At 42.0% G+C, this 17263-nt stretch overlaps 1 protein-coding gene across 1 annotated transcript; it reads left to right on the top strand.

The window, feature by feature from the left end:
* Nucleotides 1-838: 838 nt before the first annotated feature.
* Nucleotides 839-16311, top strand: CHRNA9 (cholinergic receptor nicotinic alpha 9 subunit). The gene is made up of 5 exons (XM_086406062.1): nucleotides 839-1930; nucleotides 2250-2395; nucleotides 3305-3459; nucleotides 10580-11112; nucleotides 14734-16311. Exons 1-5 carry the CDS (start codon nucleotides 1867-1869, stop codon nucleotides 15273-15275), a joined length of 1440 nt encoding a protein of 479 aa, XP_086262188.1. The 5' UTR covers nucleotides 839-1866; the 3' UTR covers nucleotides 15276-16311.
* The last annotated feature ends 952 nt before the right edge of the window (nucleotides 16312-17263 follow it).

Below are 17263 nucleotides of genomic sequence, written 5' to 3'. Positions count from 1 at the left end.
TGTCTGGCCAAGTGCTGCTAGAGGCAAGCCACTCGAATCTCTAGACATCAGCTTCCTCCTGTGAAAATGAGGCACTTGACTCCATTTCAAAAGGACCTTCAGCCTCTAAGATTCCAGAGTGGATGGTTTTTTCTAGGAGGGAGGGCTGTGCGTGGGCACCAGGAACTGTGTCATCTGATGAATGAGTCAGACTAAGGGCGTCAGAAAAGTTACATCTTCACGATCAACACAAGGGCACAGGCAATTAAGAAACACACTTAGCTGATGGTTTGAGTGTCTGTTCCATTTGGAGGTTATATTCCTGAAGAGGGACAGGCTGACTCATCAGATGGCTGTAACCTGATGAAGTAGAGCTATCCAATTTCCTTGCTCTGATTCCAGGCAACCGAATGATCTTAATTTAGTTTTCCAAGGCAGTTTCCCCAGGCAAGAGAAGGGACAGACTATGACAATTGGAAACTGACATTCTTTTGTGTGAGCAGAATTAGATCACACAAAATTATAAAGTATATAAAGTATATATAGTAGCATAAAGTATATAAAGTAGCATTCAAATGCAAAGCACCATTAGTTATGAATCATTCTTATACATTCTTAGCATTTGAACTTTTTTTTTAAGTGCTAGTAAACCGTGGATGACTTGGTAAATGCAGAAATTCTGTATCTGCAAAGCTGATCAGAGGGGAAAATTACTAATATTTACATGAAAGTGAAAGTCGCTCTGCTGCTGCTGCTAAGTCGCTTCAGTCGTGTCGGACTCTGTGCGACCCCATAGACGGCAGCCCACCAGGCTTCCCCGTCCCTGGGATTCTCCAGGCAAGAACACTGGAGTGGGTTGCCATTTCCTTCTCCAATGCATGAAAGTGAAAAGTGAAAGTGAAGTCGCTCAGTCGTGTCCGACTCTAGCGACCCCATGGACTGCAGCCTACCAGGCTCTTCCGTCCATGGGATTTTCTAGGCAAAAGTACTGGAGTGGGGTGCCATTGCCTTCTCCGAAAGTCGCTCAGATGTGTCCAACTCTTAGCGCTTTACAATTTACAAACGGTTTCTACATACAATACCCCAGTAACTCTGGGAGAGAGGGATTATTCTCCCTGTCTCTAGTTCAGGAAAGCTGTGTATAATGAGGGAGGGTTTGGACTAGCAGTCAAACCTAGGTCGTCTACTGTTAGTCCAAATCACAGGGCTGCTGCAGCTTCCGAAGGAAGCTAATGCTCTGTTCCCATCCACTGGTGCCCCCACCCACCTACGCGCACGCATGCGCACATGCAGACTCACGCAACAGTGTACAAGGTCCATGGTCAGTGGGACAACTGAAGGAATGATAAGCAGAGGCAGAGAAGAAACCCAAAGATCATGAAACTGCTTCTCTTTCCCTCTTCAAAAGGCACTCAAAGAGCATAGGGCCTTTCTGGATGGGCTACCCCATGGATGGGTCAGTTCAGCTTTTCTTAGACCCGGAACTCAGACTGAATCTACTCACTGCAGGTGTAGAAAATGCCTGGTCTGGATAGGTGGAATCTCAGGTGTGTTGGGCTCCCACCTCTCTTCCTTTGAAAGATTGGTCTGGATATTCCTAGTGAAGGTAGCTGGGGATTCTCAACTGGGGCAGCTCCCCCAGGGCAGCACTGCCTGACCTAACCCACCTGGGGCTCCTGGCATCTTACCTGCTGGAGCTGCTAGTCTCAGATTACTGATGGGGAGGGGACCTGGCAAGCTTGCTTTGTGTCTGGCAAGCCTGAGCTCCCCATCTGCTGTGCAGAGACAGAAACAGAGCGGCAGCTGTGTGCCCAGACCCTTCCCACTGCTGGAGAAGTGGAAGACTGCAGTGCCTAGCCGGGGACTTATAGACACTTAGGGAAAAAGATGAACTGGCCCCATTCCTGCATCTCCTTTTGCTGGATTTACTTTGCTGCCTCCAGACTGAGAGGTAAGAGGCTGGTGGGTGTGCAACTCTCTTAGCCCAGGGATCACTTCTTTGGTGGAATGTTGGGTGGGCCAGGAAAAGAACAGACGCTCTAACTGTGAGGAAGTATTTCAGCTTCTTACAGTCTCATGCTGATCCTGTAGGGCCTGCCAGAGAAATAACTCCACTTGACCCAGAGCTTGTCCCCAGCTGATGGTAGGTAGGTAGATAGCTAGGATGGTAGGCAGGGATGATAGAACCAATGCTAGTCCTTGGTCTGTTGCTCTTTGCCTTGAAACACTCATAACACTGAAGCTTGATCCGGATCCCGCTTTTTGAGCAGCTGTAGAACCAGCAGATGGAAAATATGCTCAGAAGTTGTTCAATGACCTTTTTGAAGACTACTCTAATGCTCTTCGTCCAGTAGAGGATACAGATAAAGTCTTGAACGTCACACTCCAGATTACACTTTCTCAGATTAAGGATATGGTGAGTAACATAGTGTTGACTCTTCTGAATGGTTCGAATGAAACTAACAGTGCTTTCTAAAGGGAATGTCTTACCTGAATTTGACCGAAAATGAGAACAGACAGCTCTGTGTGCAAGCTGGAGGGAGAAGGGAATTCCAGAGGAGGAACACTTTCTACAAAATTAATTGCACTAAATTACCTGAGTCTTTCCATGAACATTAACAGTCTTAGAACATCTCAAGAAAGTTGGTTACGCATTACATGTTCCATTTCTATGAAATGTGTAAAGTCAGCAAGACCATAAAGACAGAAAGAGGAGTTAGGTTGCCAGGAGCTGTGAGAATGATGAGGAAATAGTGATTTACTGCTTGATTGTCATATGATTTCTCTTTGGGAATGACAAAATGTTCTGGAAGCAGAGAATGGGGATGGTTGCATGACATTGTGAATAAACTGGAAACCGCTGAATTGCACACTTTAAATAGTTAAAGTGGTGAGTTTCATGCAATATGAATTTTATCCTAATTTTTAAAAGATGTTTTAAGATGACATACATTGATGCTCATATGTGTTTAGTTACACAAAGTTATGAAACTTCAAAATCTTTTCTTCTGTACATTGTTGATGTTTGCTGACTTTTTCATAAAAAAAATAATTCATCAGTTGATCAATTTTCAGAGAAATTTGAGCAGTTGACCCATGCATGATGATTTAAATATTTGTCCACTTGATGTTCCAAACACTAATCAAGCAGGAAAAATATAACCTTGGCAGACAATCAAGGGGATTGATTTGAAAAAACTCTCGCTTACTTATTGGAAATAGATTAGCGCTCTTGGAATTCCTGTTTTGAAGACAGCTGTTTTACAGACAAAATGTGTTTGGTTGAGGTGTCTACTGGACAGTTATATCTGGGTTAATTGTGCAGGATGAGAGAAACCAAATTCTGACTGCCTATTTGTGGATCCGCCAAATCTGGCATGATGCGTATCTCACATGGGATCGAGACCAATATGATGGACTGGACTCCATCAGGATCCCCAGCGACCTGGTGTGGAGACCGGATATTGTCCTATATAACAAGTAAGTGCAAGTCAGTAGCTTCTCAGGAATGAACTTGATTAGGCAGAACGTAAACATAATGTGGCCTCCCTGCTGGCTCAGTTGGTAAAGAATCCATCTGTAATGCAGGAGACCCAGGTTTAATCCCTGGGTAGGGAAAATCCCCTGGAGAAGGAAATGGCAATCCACTCCAGTATTCTTGCCTGGAAGATCCCATGGACCGAGGAGCCTGGCAGGCTGCAGTCCCTGGGGTCACAAAGAGTCCGACATGATTTTAGCAAGTAAACCACCACCAACCACCAAACATAATGGAAGAGGGAAGTTTGAAACATGCATGAAGTTAAGTCAATTCATGTTCCTAGATCCTGAACTGATAGTTAGAAAACCTCAGATAATAAAATAATAATGGTCATAAAAATCTTAGAGCTACATTCTCCCTTTCAGGTGAGAAACTGTATTGGAAGTCCTGTTAGTTTTCTAGGGCTACTGTAGCAAAGTACTACAAGCTGGGTGGCTTAAACCACAGGAACTGTTGTCTCACAGTTCTGGAGGCTAGAAGTATAAGATAAAGGTATTGGCAAAGTTAGTTCCTTCTGAGGCGATGAGGAAAATCTGTTCCCTGTCTCTGCCCTAGATTCTTGGGTGGTTGCTGGCAATCTTTGGTCTCTTGACTTGTACAAGCATCACCCCAATCTCTGCCTTCTTCTTCACATGGCATCCTGTTCCCTGTGTCCATATTTCCCCTTGCATTGAAGACACCAGTCATGTTGAATTAGATGCTCACCCTACACCAATATGACCTCATCTTTTTTAAAAAATTAAAGATAATTTTATTGTGCTTTTCTTAACACACAAAAATTACAGACTTACTGTTTAAAAAAGATAAAGTTGTCTAAATTAAGGCACTAAGACAGAAGTAAAAATTACTCATAATCCCACAGAATATGACCTCTTCTTTTAAATACATTTAACTACTAATTACAGCTGCAATGACTGTTCCAAATAAGGTCACATTCTGAAGTGCCGGGGTAGGATTCAACACATGAAATTTTTGCAGATGCAATTCAGCCCATGACAGTGGTGCTTCCTTGTCAATGATCATGTATGGAAAATACATGTTACTGTTAAGATTAAGGGGCTTTCCAGGTGGTGCAGTGGTAAATCTGCCTGCCAATGCGGGAGATGCAAGAGACAGGGGTTCAATTCCTGGCTTAGGAAGTTCCGCTAGAGTAGAAAATGGCAACCCCCTCCAGTATTCTTGCCTGGAAAATTCCACGGACAGAAGAGCCTGGCGGGCTACAGTCCATGGGGTCACAAACTGTTAGGCACAACTGAGCTACTGAGTACATTAAGATTTAATCAGAATGGACCAGCTAAAAGCTGGCCTATGGATTTTGGACTTTGTATAGAGTGAAAGATGAACTGGACCATAAGATCACCAGTTGGCCTTTTCCTGGTCTGAGAGCAAGGGGTCTTAGTGAGTGGGCAGGTAAGGCTTCAGTTTCTAAAATTGTAAAGTGGGCATGAATCACCTGAGGAGCCTGCTAAAATACAGATTCTCATTCAGTAGGTCTGGGGTAGAGTTGGTCGTTCTGCATTTCTCTGAGCTCCAGACGGTAGTGCTGCTGGCCCATGGACCACACTTTGAGAATGAACCAGATCACTCTGTCACAACTCAGGCTCAGCTGCTCCACCTGTTGTCAAAGGGGCTCTCTCTCTTTTTATTCTGGAACTCAAGTCTCTCAGAGTTAGGAAAATTCCTCTTTGAGCAGAGAGAGATGAATGAGGAGCAACTTGGACAGGGGGACTCTCCTGGGGACTCAGCCATCTGTTGGGCGTGAGTTTCCCTTCAGGATGCCACACTGCTTGGTTGCAGCCTGGATTTTAGTTTTAGTCCCTACTCAGCTTGTCCAAGGGTCACAACCTTGTGAATCATACCTCTGATCCTGCTGACTATTCCCCACTCTGAGTGGCCAGAGGTATCTTCTGTATGCCTTCCTAAGCAAGGTAACATCCAAGTGCTAAGTCTCTTTCAGTCATGCCTGACTCTTTGCGACCCCATGGGCTGTAGCCCACCAGGTTCCTCTGTCCATGGGATTCTCCAGGCAAGAATATGGGAGTGGGTTGCCATTTCCTTCTCCAAGTACTGGTGCTTTATTACCATGGTTCACACCCTGCCCCCACCTCTCCTCCCCAGCACACACACAAATACACACATGTAGAAGGCAAGAGAATGGGCCAGGATGTCCATCACCTCCTCCTGGAGAAGAATCAGAGGATATACTTTACATAGAACACTTAAAGCATTCTGTAAGTTCAGAATTCTCCCTGAAAAAAACAGAATGCTGGTTCTCCTTTTCCTCTTGCTTTGATTGACTGAAGCAGTGACCAGCTCTTATTGAAAGTCTTCTTTGTGAGCTGGCATGGTGACCTAAGTTAAGCCTGCCCCAGACCTCCTTTATCAGAGAAGCCAGTTAATCACTAATGAGCTCACACAAACCTGTGGTGGCTTTGGTAAATTTTGTCCCCATTCTCCATCCTTCCCCTCCCTGCCCAGATCACTGGCCTCCTTGAGATGTGTGAGTTCTGGTCCCCACACAGACCTTTCCCACTATACTGGTTCATCAATTCTTTTCTGTTCGTCTGGGTTAACTCTTTAGTCTTCTTTGCTCTGCTCTTATAGACAGTTCTGTTTTGAATCCTCTTTTCTCCTGTGTATTCTCCTTCTCAGTAACATCAGAGTTTTACTATCAATATTTAGAGGAAACCCTAAATGTAGCTGTGATTGGATGTCATTTGCATCCCTTTGAGCAGCTGAAATGAGAATGGAAGAGAGTTAGAGTATCAGGCAAAGGAGGATCTCCAGTGATAGCTGTTGCCCTGACCCTGGTCCTTCTAGCTGAATCCCTGGACCTGTAGAATCTTCTGATCTCAGATATAATATCAGTACTTCTCAGAAACCAGTACCAAACCTTGTAGACCCCGGAATGGGCTTCCTGAGTGGTGGTAGGGAGAATAAAGAGGGGTGTAGGACAGGTGATGCAGTCGTGTGTGATAAACATAGTTTGGGCAGGAAGATGCTGAACATCTAGATTCACCATTGGTGCCTGAGTCCATGGGGTAGATTATCTGGGGAGTGAGTGAGCAGGATGGTGGTGTGCCTGGAAGCTATTTCGTGTGAGGAGCAGTCGAATTGATTGATGCTTAGTTAGAAAGAGAGAGGTCCTTAGGAAGACTTGATGGCTATCATAGGCAATCAGAGAGAAAATAAGGTGGAGGGAAAAGAGGAAATTCCTCCAGAGGACAAAACCCAAAACAACGAGTAGAAGTTAAAGGGTTTTAAAAATTGCATTTTAATTCAATTAAAAGAAAAACTAATAATTTGAATAATGAGTTTTCCTAAGAGGTAGTGAGCTCTATAACAATATAATGATTCAAGCAGATATTGGCTATTAGCAGTTCAGTAAAGGAATAAATAAATTGAAGCTCGAAGTTCTGGTGGGGTTGTTTAGTATAGGTCTGTGGCCAATATAATGGTTGGTGTAAGAGACTGCAAGGATTCCTGACATTTTTAAACTAGGTAAAGAGTGGATTGCAGAAATTTCAGATGTGTGTTTATTATGAGACAGTTTTAATGGTTGGATTTTAACGAACAGGTTTAACACTTGGATTTTAGACCTAATGAGAAATTAGGTACCCTGCTGAAATCAGAAGATTTGTCTATAATTTAGCTTTAAGTTCTGCTTACGTAGCTTAGATGAAAGAAAGTGTAGGAAAACTTTCAGATGAGGTTGGATATACATATGTCAAATTTGTTCAAATTTTACACTTTAAATGTATGCAGTTTATTGTATGCCAATCAATAAAACTCTTTAAAAAGAAAAAAAAAAGATGAGATTAGTAGTAAAGGAGGGAGAAGAGGAAAAGTTTTGGAGAAAAATGTATGGATTTATTGTGAGACCTGTTCAGTTTGGAAGACCAAAGGAACATTCGCACGGAGATGGTCAACAAAGAGATTGCAAAGGCCAGTTTAAAGCCTGGAAAGAAGGTCAGGGATAGAGCTATCAAAACCCCTTTAAGCCCTTATAGAACTGCTCAAGGAGATCTGGAAGCACTGGTGGGCCATAGGAAACCGTTGCACGTGCTGAGCTGTAAAATGATGTGATCAGAGAAACCAGGGAAATAAAACAAAGTACTGGTCATGAAGCAATTAATAGTAATGTCTTCAAACTCCTCCTGAGTAGCTGGGGTGATGTTTTCAGACAGTGGGCTCCTTTACCCTCTGGCTTTTGGTTGGGTTGGCCCAATGAGAAACATTGTGAGCAGTTGGAGGAAGAAAAGAGAGTAAGGTTGGGGCATGTATTCCCTTGCTCCCTTCTTAGAGTTATTATCTTTGGCTGGCTGTATCCTTTGACAGAAGGCATGTCTTCTATGGGAGAAGGAGATGGCATCCCACTCCAGTGTTCTTGCCTGGAGAATCCCAGGGACAGAGGAGCCTGGTGGGCTGCTGTCTATGGGGTCGCACAGAGTCGGACACGACTGACGTGATTTAGCAGCAGCAGCAGCAGCAGCAGCAGCATGTCTCCTATCGTGGTGACCCTCTTCTGCCACTCTTCCCTCCAGGTATTGGTAATTGCACCTTCCCTTCATTTCTTCAGGCCCAGGAATGGTAATAACTCTGCTGTTACTAGTCCTAAAGTGGTTGCCCTATACTTATCTTAGTAGAGTCCTTTTATTAAATCCTCCTCAAGCTATCTAATTTGAATGTGCCATCCATTTCCTGCAAGGACCATGACTAATAGAATCGTTCTAGCTCCAAATATATTCTCTCTGACTCCCAGATCTCTTGTACCAACGTAGGATAGGTGAGTGATGCTCCAGTTCTCAATTCTTGGATAGCTAATTATATATACTTTTTATTTTTACAAAGGGTAGGTTCTGGCATTTTCAAAAATGCCATTTTGTTGTCTTCACAAGACCCACATTAAAGATCCCCTCTTTAGACCTGCATTAAAAATTGAGCACCACAATTCAGCTGCAGTGCTTTGATTAGAGTGGACACAATCAGACCATTGCATTGTGGTACCTAAAGGTTAATAAGTAGGAAAAAACTTGTAAAACATGTCAGTTCTTAGATCTAATACATCATCTTCTAGCAATTTAACCTAAGGAAAGAGTCAGTGGATAAATGCAACAGTTTGACCACGGGGATGTTCACTGTTGCATTGTTTGTAAATGTGAAAAATAGAAACAACCATAATGCGGAACATCAGTGAGCTGGTTAAATTACTATGGCACATCTCTAAAAAGGAGTATAATTGAATATCATTTAACCATGAAAATAATGTTGCAGAAGATTATGGACAGATGACCACCTACATTTTAAAATTGTCTCAGTCTTGTTTTTGGTAAACTAACTTTTTTATTTCAAGATAATTTTACAGAAAAGTTGGAAAGATGGTACAGAGTTCCTGTATACTTTTCACACAGTTTTCCTTAACGTCATGTCTTACATAACCATAATACATATGCCAAAACTGATATAATACTATTAGTGGTGCTATTGGTAAAGAATCTGCCTGTTGATGCAGGAGACACAAGAGATGCAGGTTTGATCTCTGGGTCAGGAAGATCCCCTGTTGTAAGAAATGGCAACCCACTCCAGTATTCTTGACTGGAGAATTCCATGGGCAGAGGAGCCTGGTGGATTACAATCCATGAGGCCACAAAGAGTTGGGCAGGTCAGAACGACTGAGCACACAATTAAACTACAGGTTTTATTTGGACTTCACCAGCTTTTCCACTAATGTCCTATTTTCTGTTTCAGGATCTAATCCAGCATATCACATTACATTTATCCATAATATAGTTTATAGGGAAAAAAATTGTAAGGAACAATCAGAAAAATATGCATTAAATATTAACAGAAACGTATCAGTTAAGGCTGAAAGCATTGAAAACTGACTTTGTCAAAAAAGGAATTTGTAGGAAGGATATGCTCAGCTCACTGAATTAAAGGAGAAAAATCATTGATAGGGCCTTGGAAAGAACAGACTAGGACTACTCCATAGTTCAAGACAAGGGGCTATTGAATTTTTTAAAAAATTTTAAGTAATTTCTAGGAATCCATCATCAGATTGACTCTTTTTGGCCTTTGGGTCACTCTGCTTAATATTTAAACTCCAGGAAGTGTGAATCAGTTGGACCTAGCTCAGGTCACAAGCAAGCCCCTGGCCAGGGGAGCCTAGGGTACCTTGATCATTTCATCTGCCTTACAATGGTGGTGGAGAAAGTCATTCCCCAAAGCGAAATAGAAATTTTGTACCCCCAAAATGCCAGCCATAAATGTTGATAAAGCAAAAACAAGATATATCTAGAATAAATTATCTTTTAGATTATAGATGAATAATTTTTTCCTCTGTGTTTTTCAGATGTTCTACAATAAACATGTAAAATTCTTCCAACAGCAACAAAGAGCTACTTTAATATTCTTGTGCCCAAAGTTAACAAAACCATTTAAGCAGAGCCTCTCTGTCAGATTTTAGCCTCGTTTACTTTTTGTCTGGGTATTTGAATCATTATACCTGGACCAAGAGAATGGCATTGGGAATGGAGAGGAAAGGATAATAGGCAGAGATGCTTATTTGTTTAATTTTGGTTGCCCTGGGCTGCACGTGGGCTCTCTTCTTGCGGTGAGCGGGGTCTACTCTTCGTTGGGGTGCACTGGCTTCTCACTGCGGTGGCTTCTTCTGCTGTGGATCACGAGTTCTGTGTGCACAGGCCCAGTAGTTGTGGGGCATGGGCTTAGTTGCCTCGCAGCATGTGGGATCTTCCCAGTCCAGGGATTGAACCCGTGTCCCCTGCATTGGCAGGTGGATTCTTAACCACTGGACCACTAAGAAAGTCTGGCAGAGGTGCTTTAAAGGAAAAATCCAAGAGAACTTGGCCCTGACTAGTTACAGGAGGTGGAGAAGAAGGGCAAATTAGAGTTGATTTTGGACTTGCAAGCCAGTGTACCGAGAATGGTGGTCCATTGCCAAAGACACTGAAGTGATGGGAAAAGGGCAGTGAGCTGTCTGGGTTAAAGAACTTGGTGAGTTGTCCTGGTAAGCAGCTCTCATTTTCCTCCTCTGACCTCCAGGGCTGACGATGAGTCTTCTGAGCCCATGAACACCAATGTGGTCCTGCGGTATGACGGCCTGATCACTTGGGATGCACCAGCCATCACCAAAAGCTCCTGTGTGGTGGACGTCACCTACTTCCCCTTTGATAATCAGCAGTGCAACCTGACCTTTGGCTCCTGGACCTACAATGGCAATCAGGTGGATATCTTCAATGCCCTGGACAGTGGAGACCTCTCCGACTTCATTGAAGACGTGGAGTGGGAGGTGCACGGCATGCCTGCTGTGAAGAACGTCATCTCCTACGGCTGCTGCTCTGAGCCTTACCCGGATGTGACGTTCACTCTCCTTCTGAAGAGGAGATCCTCCTTCTACATCGTCAACCTCCTCATCCCATGCGTCCTCATATCTTTCCTGGCTCCCTTGAGTTTCTATCTCCCAGCAGCCTCTGGGGAAAAGGTCTCCCTGGGAGTGACCATACTGTTGGCCATGACTGTATTTCAGCTCATGGTGGCAGAGATCATGCCAGCCTCAGAAAATGTCCCTCTGATCGGTGAGTTCAAGTCTCTTACACTTTTGAGTCAGCTTTCTGGTGACTGAGGCTGTATCTGTGCCTTTAAACTCATAGCAATTAAGTCAACTACAAACTCAACACAGGCTCATTTAGTGTCTTCAGTTGGCATCTCTGAATGTGGCTGTTCAAGACAAAGCTGGGCTCGAGGTCTCCAGGTTTACCCAAAAGAGGAATGAGAGCTGTGTGGTTTAGAGCAGTGGTCCTTGAAGTATGGTCCCTGGACCCACAGCATCAGCCTCAATTTGGATATACAGATTGTCAGGGCCCACCCTAGACCTGCTGACTAGGGTGGGGGTAAAGCCTGCAAACTGTTTTCACAAGCTTTCTGGGTGATTCTGATGAGCTTTTTGTTAAAGTCAAAAAACCACTGGCTTTTAGGCTAAGGCCTTGATTTTGAAGTTAAAGAAATCTGCATTTGAACTCTGACTTCACCATTCCTTCCTTGATCAACCTTAAGCAATTTACTTGCTCTTTGAGTCTCTACTTCATCATCTTCAGAATTTGTGTAATTGCTACCTCACTGTGCATTGATTAGCACAGAGCCTGGCATATGGTGAGGACTGAACCAACAGTGACTGTTAGTATCTTATCACATCACAAGGGGTTTCTTCTTGGGAAAAATGGTAAACACGATGGAAATGATGAGCTAGATTTTTAAGCCTGCCATCTACCCTTGATAGAATAATTCTCAACCTTTATTAGGTATAATAGGTGTGAGAGACTGTTAAAAATGCAGGTAACTGGTGGTCCAGTAGTTAAGACTCTGTGCTTCTACTGCAGGGGTGCGGGTTTGATCCCAGGGCAGGAAAGTTCCACCTGCCATGAGGCTCAGCCAAAGGAAAGAAAAAGAAAAAAATACAGGTTCTCACAGCAAAAGAGGTTTTTAAAAAACAGTCTTGGACAAGATTTGGGAATCTGAGGTGATTCTAAAGTAGATCACATTCTCAAACATCTGCAATAATGAAATGTTCCTCCAAGGGTACTGTGGCTGCCATCACTGCCTTTCTTTTCCTTCCCTCTCTTGTTGTGAGATCCCTCCTAATACCTTTAATACCTACTTCCTGCCACCAAGGATAACACCCAGATCCACCACCTCTGCCTCAGTGACTCATGTTGTAATAGATGCTTTCAAGAATCAGAAGCTAGATCTCGTTTTTAGTTCTGTAAAGCAATCAGTAGGGGGAAATTTCAGAACACCAAGAGACTTAGTGACCAATATAAAAGAGATATTATACTGCCTTTTCTCTCCTGAATGTAGTATTAGCCATCTGAATAACATTCAGATGTTATTACGTTGGTTTCTCTGTTTGGAGATTTCTTCCTTGTCATGTTTCTCCAGGCAAGTCACACACACACACACACACACACACAAGCCACACACACACACACACACACACACAGACTTGCACTTGCACTTGCACTCATGTACATCTTTTTGAGAAATAGTCACAGAAAGTTCTCTCCTTTCTCATCACCACTAATAAAGAGGAAACGGTGTGTTGGTTCTTTCATTACTTCTCCTAAGGCAGAAATGATTGACAGTGATGACATCCAATCATAACCCTGTTTGAGGCAGGATCAGTAGGCAGATCCTGCTCTCTGCTTTACCAGCTAAAGTCAACAGCAAGCTGGCTCAGTTTCTGAAGCAAGGTGTCTCAGAACATGACTCATAAATTTTATAAGCATTACTTTTCCTGTGATAATATGAAATGTATCTTTTTAGGAAGGGTACACATAGATCTTTCTTGAGAGTATTTAATAGTCACAACTTGTTATTTGTAGCACCTATGAAATAGAGTTCCAGTTTTAAGAAATGTATTTACATTTCCTGCATTAAGTATAGCATTTGATCCAGGCTTTTGACCCATAGCCTTTGCAATGTTAAGAAATATTTTATTTTTAGTTTACTCAGAGCTTTTAACAAATAATAAACAGATGATGAATATTATCAAATGTATTGTTTTCATCTGTAAAGACAATCATGTGTGTTTTTTCTTTTCCTGTATTAGTGTTGTAAATTACAGTTTTCTGTTGTTGAACTAAATCCTTCTTTATCATGATGAGTTATCAATTAAAGACACCATAGATTTAGTTAGCCAGTAATTTTTATAGGAGTTTCTCAAATGTATCTATAAATGAAATGGCCTTAAAATTTCCTTTCTTGTTTCTTTTAGAGTCAAGGCTAAATTTATTTCATGAAATGAACCAGTTAGGCAGTATTCCCTCTTTTCTATTTTCGAAACAACTTGCATTAAGATATGAGTTATCTGTTCCTTAAAAATTCAGTGAAACTCACCTGTAAAACCTTTTGGTTCTAGAGCTTTTTGGAAGATGGGTGGGTAGAGGTATTTAATTCCTATTTCTATTCAAGCATTCTTTCTTCTTAGACTAAATTTGACATCTTCTAGATGATAAAGAGTCTGCCTGCAATGTGGGAGACCCAGGTTTGATCCCTGGTTTGGGAAGATCTCCTAGAGAAGGAAATGGCAACCCACTCTAGTATTCTTGCCTGGAAAATCCCATGAACGAAAGAGCCTGGAGGGCTACAGTCCCTGGGGTCACGAAGAGTCAGTCACGACTGAGCAACTAACACATATATTTATAGAAATTTCATCTAGGTTTTTGAATGTATTATCATATAGCTACTTGTAATGTTATTTTATTGTTTTCTAAATTTCTATCCTCTTATTTTTTCTATTGCATCCTTTTTCTCTCTCCTACCACTATTCCATGAATGGCCTTATCAAATGTTTATCAGTTGTATAGCTCTTTTCAAATAACTTGTTTTTGTTTATTTTCTAGGTTCTTTGTTCTGTATTTCGAAAATTTGTTAACTTATCTTTATTGTTTCCTTCCTTAATTTTCCTTTTTCATGACTATTTGCTTTTTGCAATCACATATTAAAGACTAATAAAGACACAATATCCCCTTTCTTCGCCAGTAAGAGTGAGATTCCATATTAACACGGTTTAATGACAATTCTGGGAACTGACCAAGATCATTCATTGTTTATTTGTTTTGCTGAATGTTGAAGTTTTTCACATAGTGATAGCAAAAACTTACAAATCTTTTAACTCAAGGAAGAGGACAGTGCTGAAAACTTTTCCTGTCTTTTTTCAATTAAGCTTCACCTTAGTCTTGTGAGTTAGATATGAATATTATAGTCATTCTATAGAGAAGAAAGCTGAGGCTTACCAGAATTATATAACTCCCTGTAGGTCACAAGTCTACTGAATGACAGAGCTGAGATTTGAACTCAGTTTTATTCAAAAGTCTACATTAGCCACTATTAATGTGTACAACTTCCAGTTGTTTCTTCATGAGTCAAATATGAGGACAGTTTTCCCCCCTAAATATATATTTATTTATTTGGCTGCTTCGAGTCTTAGCTGTGGCACGTGGGATATTTCATTGCAGCACATGGATTTTCTAATTGAAGTTCATGAGCTTAGCTTCTTCGCTAAATGTGGGATCTTAGTTCCCCAACCGGGGATAAAAACCACGTCCTGTGCATTGCTAGATGGATTCTTAACTGCTGAACCACCAGCGAAGTCCCTTGAAGACAGTTTTAAGCTAACTTGGTTGCTGTTATTTTCCCAGGCAAATACTACATAGCCACGATGGCCTTGATCACAGCCTCCACTGCCTTGACCATTATGGTGATGAATATCCACTTCTGCGGGGCTGAGGCCCGGCCAGTGCCACCCTGGGCCCGGGTGGTCATCCTGAAATACATGTCCAGGATCTTGTTTGTCTACGACGTGGGTGAGAGCTGCCTGAGCCCCCACCAAGACAGGGAGCGAGACCGTCTTACGAAGGTTTATGACAAACTTCCAGAGCCCAATCTGAAAACATCCAGAAATAAAGACCCTTCCAGAAAGAAGGAAGTGAACAAACTCTTAAAGAATGACTTGAGGTACCCGGGTGAGAACCTGGAGGATGGTGACAGCTACTGTGCACGGTACAGAGTGTTGACGAGAAATATTGAATACATCGCCAAGTGCCTCAAAGACCACAAGGCCACCAATTCCAAGGGGAGTGAATGGAAAAAGGTTGCAAAAGTCATAGACCGATTTTTCATGTGGATTTTTTTCATTATGGTCTTTGTGATGACTATTTTGATCATAGCAAGAGCAGATTAGTGAGCATTTGATATGTGGGAATAAATCAATATAAGTCCCTGTGATCTACTCTAATGCTCTTCCAAATCAGAAATATCTATATCCATATTTACACACAGATGCACAAATATATATAAATTAGGGGTTATGCTGTCTTTACTTTTTATTTTTAACTTCAGATCAGTATTATAGCAGTCAGTTTAAATTAAGCAGGAGGTTCAAAATTTCAAGGGCAAGACAATGGAGGAAATAGAGAAGGGACACTGCTATATCCTACCAGAGTGGTAGGTGGCTTCTAGATCACACAATTATTCTCTCCTTCAGCAGTGCAGTTAACAAAGCATACTGCATTCTGTTTAAAATTTAAAGCAAAGCCAAAGAAATTGAGTTTCCCCTTACCCCCTACTGCTGCTGCTGCTAAGTCACTTCAGTCGTGTCCGACTCTGTGTGACCCCATAGACAGCAGCCCACCAGGCTCCGCCGTCCCTGGGATTCTCCAGGCAAGAACACTGGAGTGGGTTGCCATTTCCTTCTCCAATGCATGAAAGTGAAAAGTGAAAGTAAAGTCACTCAGTCGGGTCTGACTCTAGCGACCCCATGGACTGCAGCCTACCAGGCTCCTCCGTCCATGGGATTTTCCAGGCAAGAGTACTGGAGTGGGATGCCATTGCCTTCTCCTAGCCCCTACTAGAACATGCTTTTAAAAAAAGGAAAATCGTCATATATTCCTTAGTGTTAATTTAAGTCTCCATGTTACCTTTCTTATTTCTCTGGTGCATTTCAAGCTGTATTTCAAATGATGGAATAAAAACATTTTGCACCACATAAAGAAAGTCTAAGGATTGGCAACTCAGTGGGGGAAAAGAGCTTTCTTTGTATTGATGATGTCATATATGTTGGTTATGTTTTATACGAACCTTAAAGATGAAGTCATTCCTACATTTAGCCTTGGGTTTAAGTAAGATCACCTGCAAACTGGGCTGATTTTGTCATTCATTCAGCTATTCACCAAACATTTATTTTCTCCTACCTCTAATAAAGCTAAATGATTCACATTTGAAGTGGATGTTGTACCAAATCTCATGCACAGGTCTGATCCTTGCTAATCTTTGCCACAATTCTGTGAGCTAGGTGGACAGGTGTTTCTAATCACCTTTCTCAGAGTAAGAAGCTGTCTCTGAGGAAGGTGGGTGTAAGTGACCTGCTTCCACATCCACCTAGGTGGTAAGTAGAGCTGGGAGATAAACCCTTGGCCCTGCGAGTCTAGGCCAGGTCTGCTAAAGCCACACTGCTTTTTGGCTGAGACAGATCATGATTTAGGATGGTAGTGATTGAGAGATTTTTTTTTTTAAGATTTTTTTGATGTGGATCATTTCTAAAGTCTTTATTGAATTTGTTAGAATACTGTTTCTGTTTTATGATTTGATTTTCTGGCCGTGAGGCACGTGGGATCTTAACTCCCTCACCAGGGATCAAAGCTGCATCCCCAGGATTAAAAGGCGAAGTCTTAATCACTGAGCACCAGAGAAGTCCTTGAGGGATTCTCGTTCTTAATTCTGAATTTCTGCTCTAAATTACTGTCTGTGCTTCTCCAGTTTTTTCCTACTTTGAGTCAAATATGTCTTCAAATTTCCTCGCTTGCATCTCGATTAAAATGATCCAAGTGCTAATACACATGACCTAACTTCCAACCCCTCAATTATTCTTTTACCAATAAAAGACAAATGAGTCAACATGGAGAGAAGACAAGGGTTAAGCTAGAAAAGAAGGATGGTGTTTGGTTTAAACATATACTGTTTTTTTTTTTTTTAATTTTCAATATTTATTTTTTTAATTTTATTTTTTAACTTTACAATATTGTATTGGTTTTGCCATATATCAAAATGAATCCGCCACAGGTATACATGTGTTCCCCATCCTGAACCCTCCTCCCTCCCCATACCATCCTTCTGGGTCGTCCCAGTGCACCAGCCCCAAGCATCCAGTATCATGCATCGAACCTGGACTGG

Source organism: Bos grunniens, chromosome 6 (genome assembly GCF_055505025.1).
Source record: "Bos grunniens cultivar Pamir isolate PY7600 chromosome 6, Bosgru_T2T1.0, whole genome shotgun sequence".
Lineage (NCBI taxonomy): Eukaryota > Metazoa > Chordata > Mammalia > Artiodactyla > Bovidae > Bos > Bos grunniens.
Note: the sequence above shows the minus strand (reverse complement) of the source record. Positions and strands in the feature narration are given on the sequence as shown.

Coding starts and splice junctions, on each gene's coding strand:
- CHRNA9 (XM_086406062.1), top strand. CDS start 1,867: ATGAACTGGCCCCATTCCTGCATCTCCTTTTGCTGGATTTACTTTGCT. Junction 1,931..2,249: donor TGCTGCCTCCAGACTGAGAG/GTAAGAGGCTGG, acceptor CTTTTTGAGCAG/CTGTAGAACCAGCAGATGGA. Junction 3,460..10,579: donor GATATTGTCCTATATAACAA/GTAAGTGCAAGT, acceptor TCTGACCTCCAG/GGCTGACGATGAGTCTTCTG.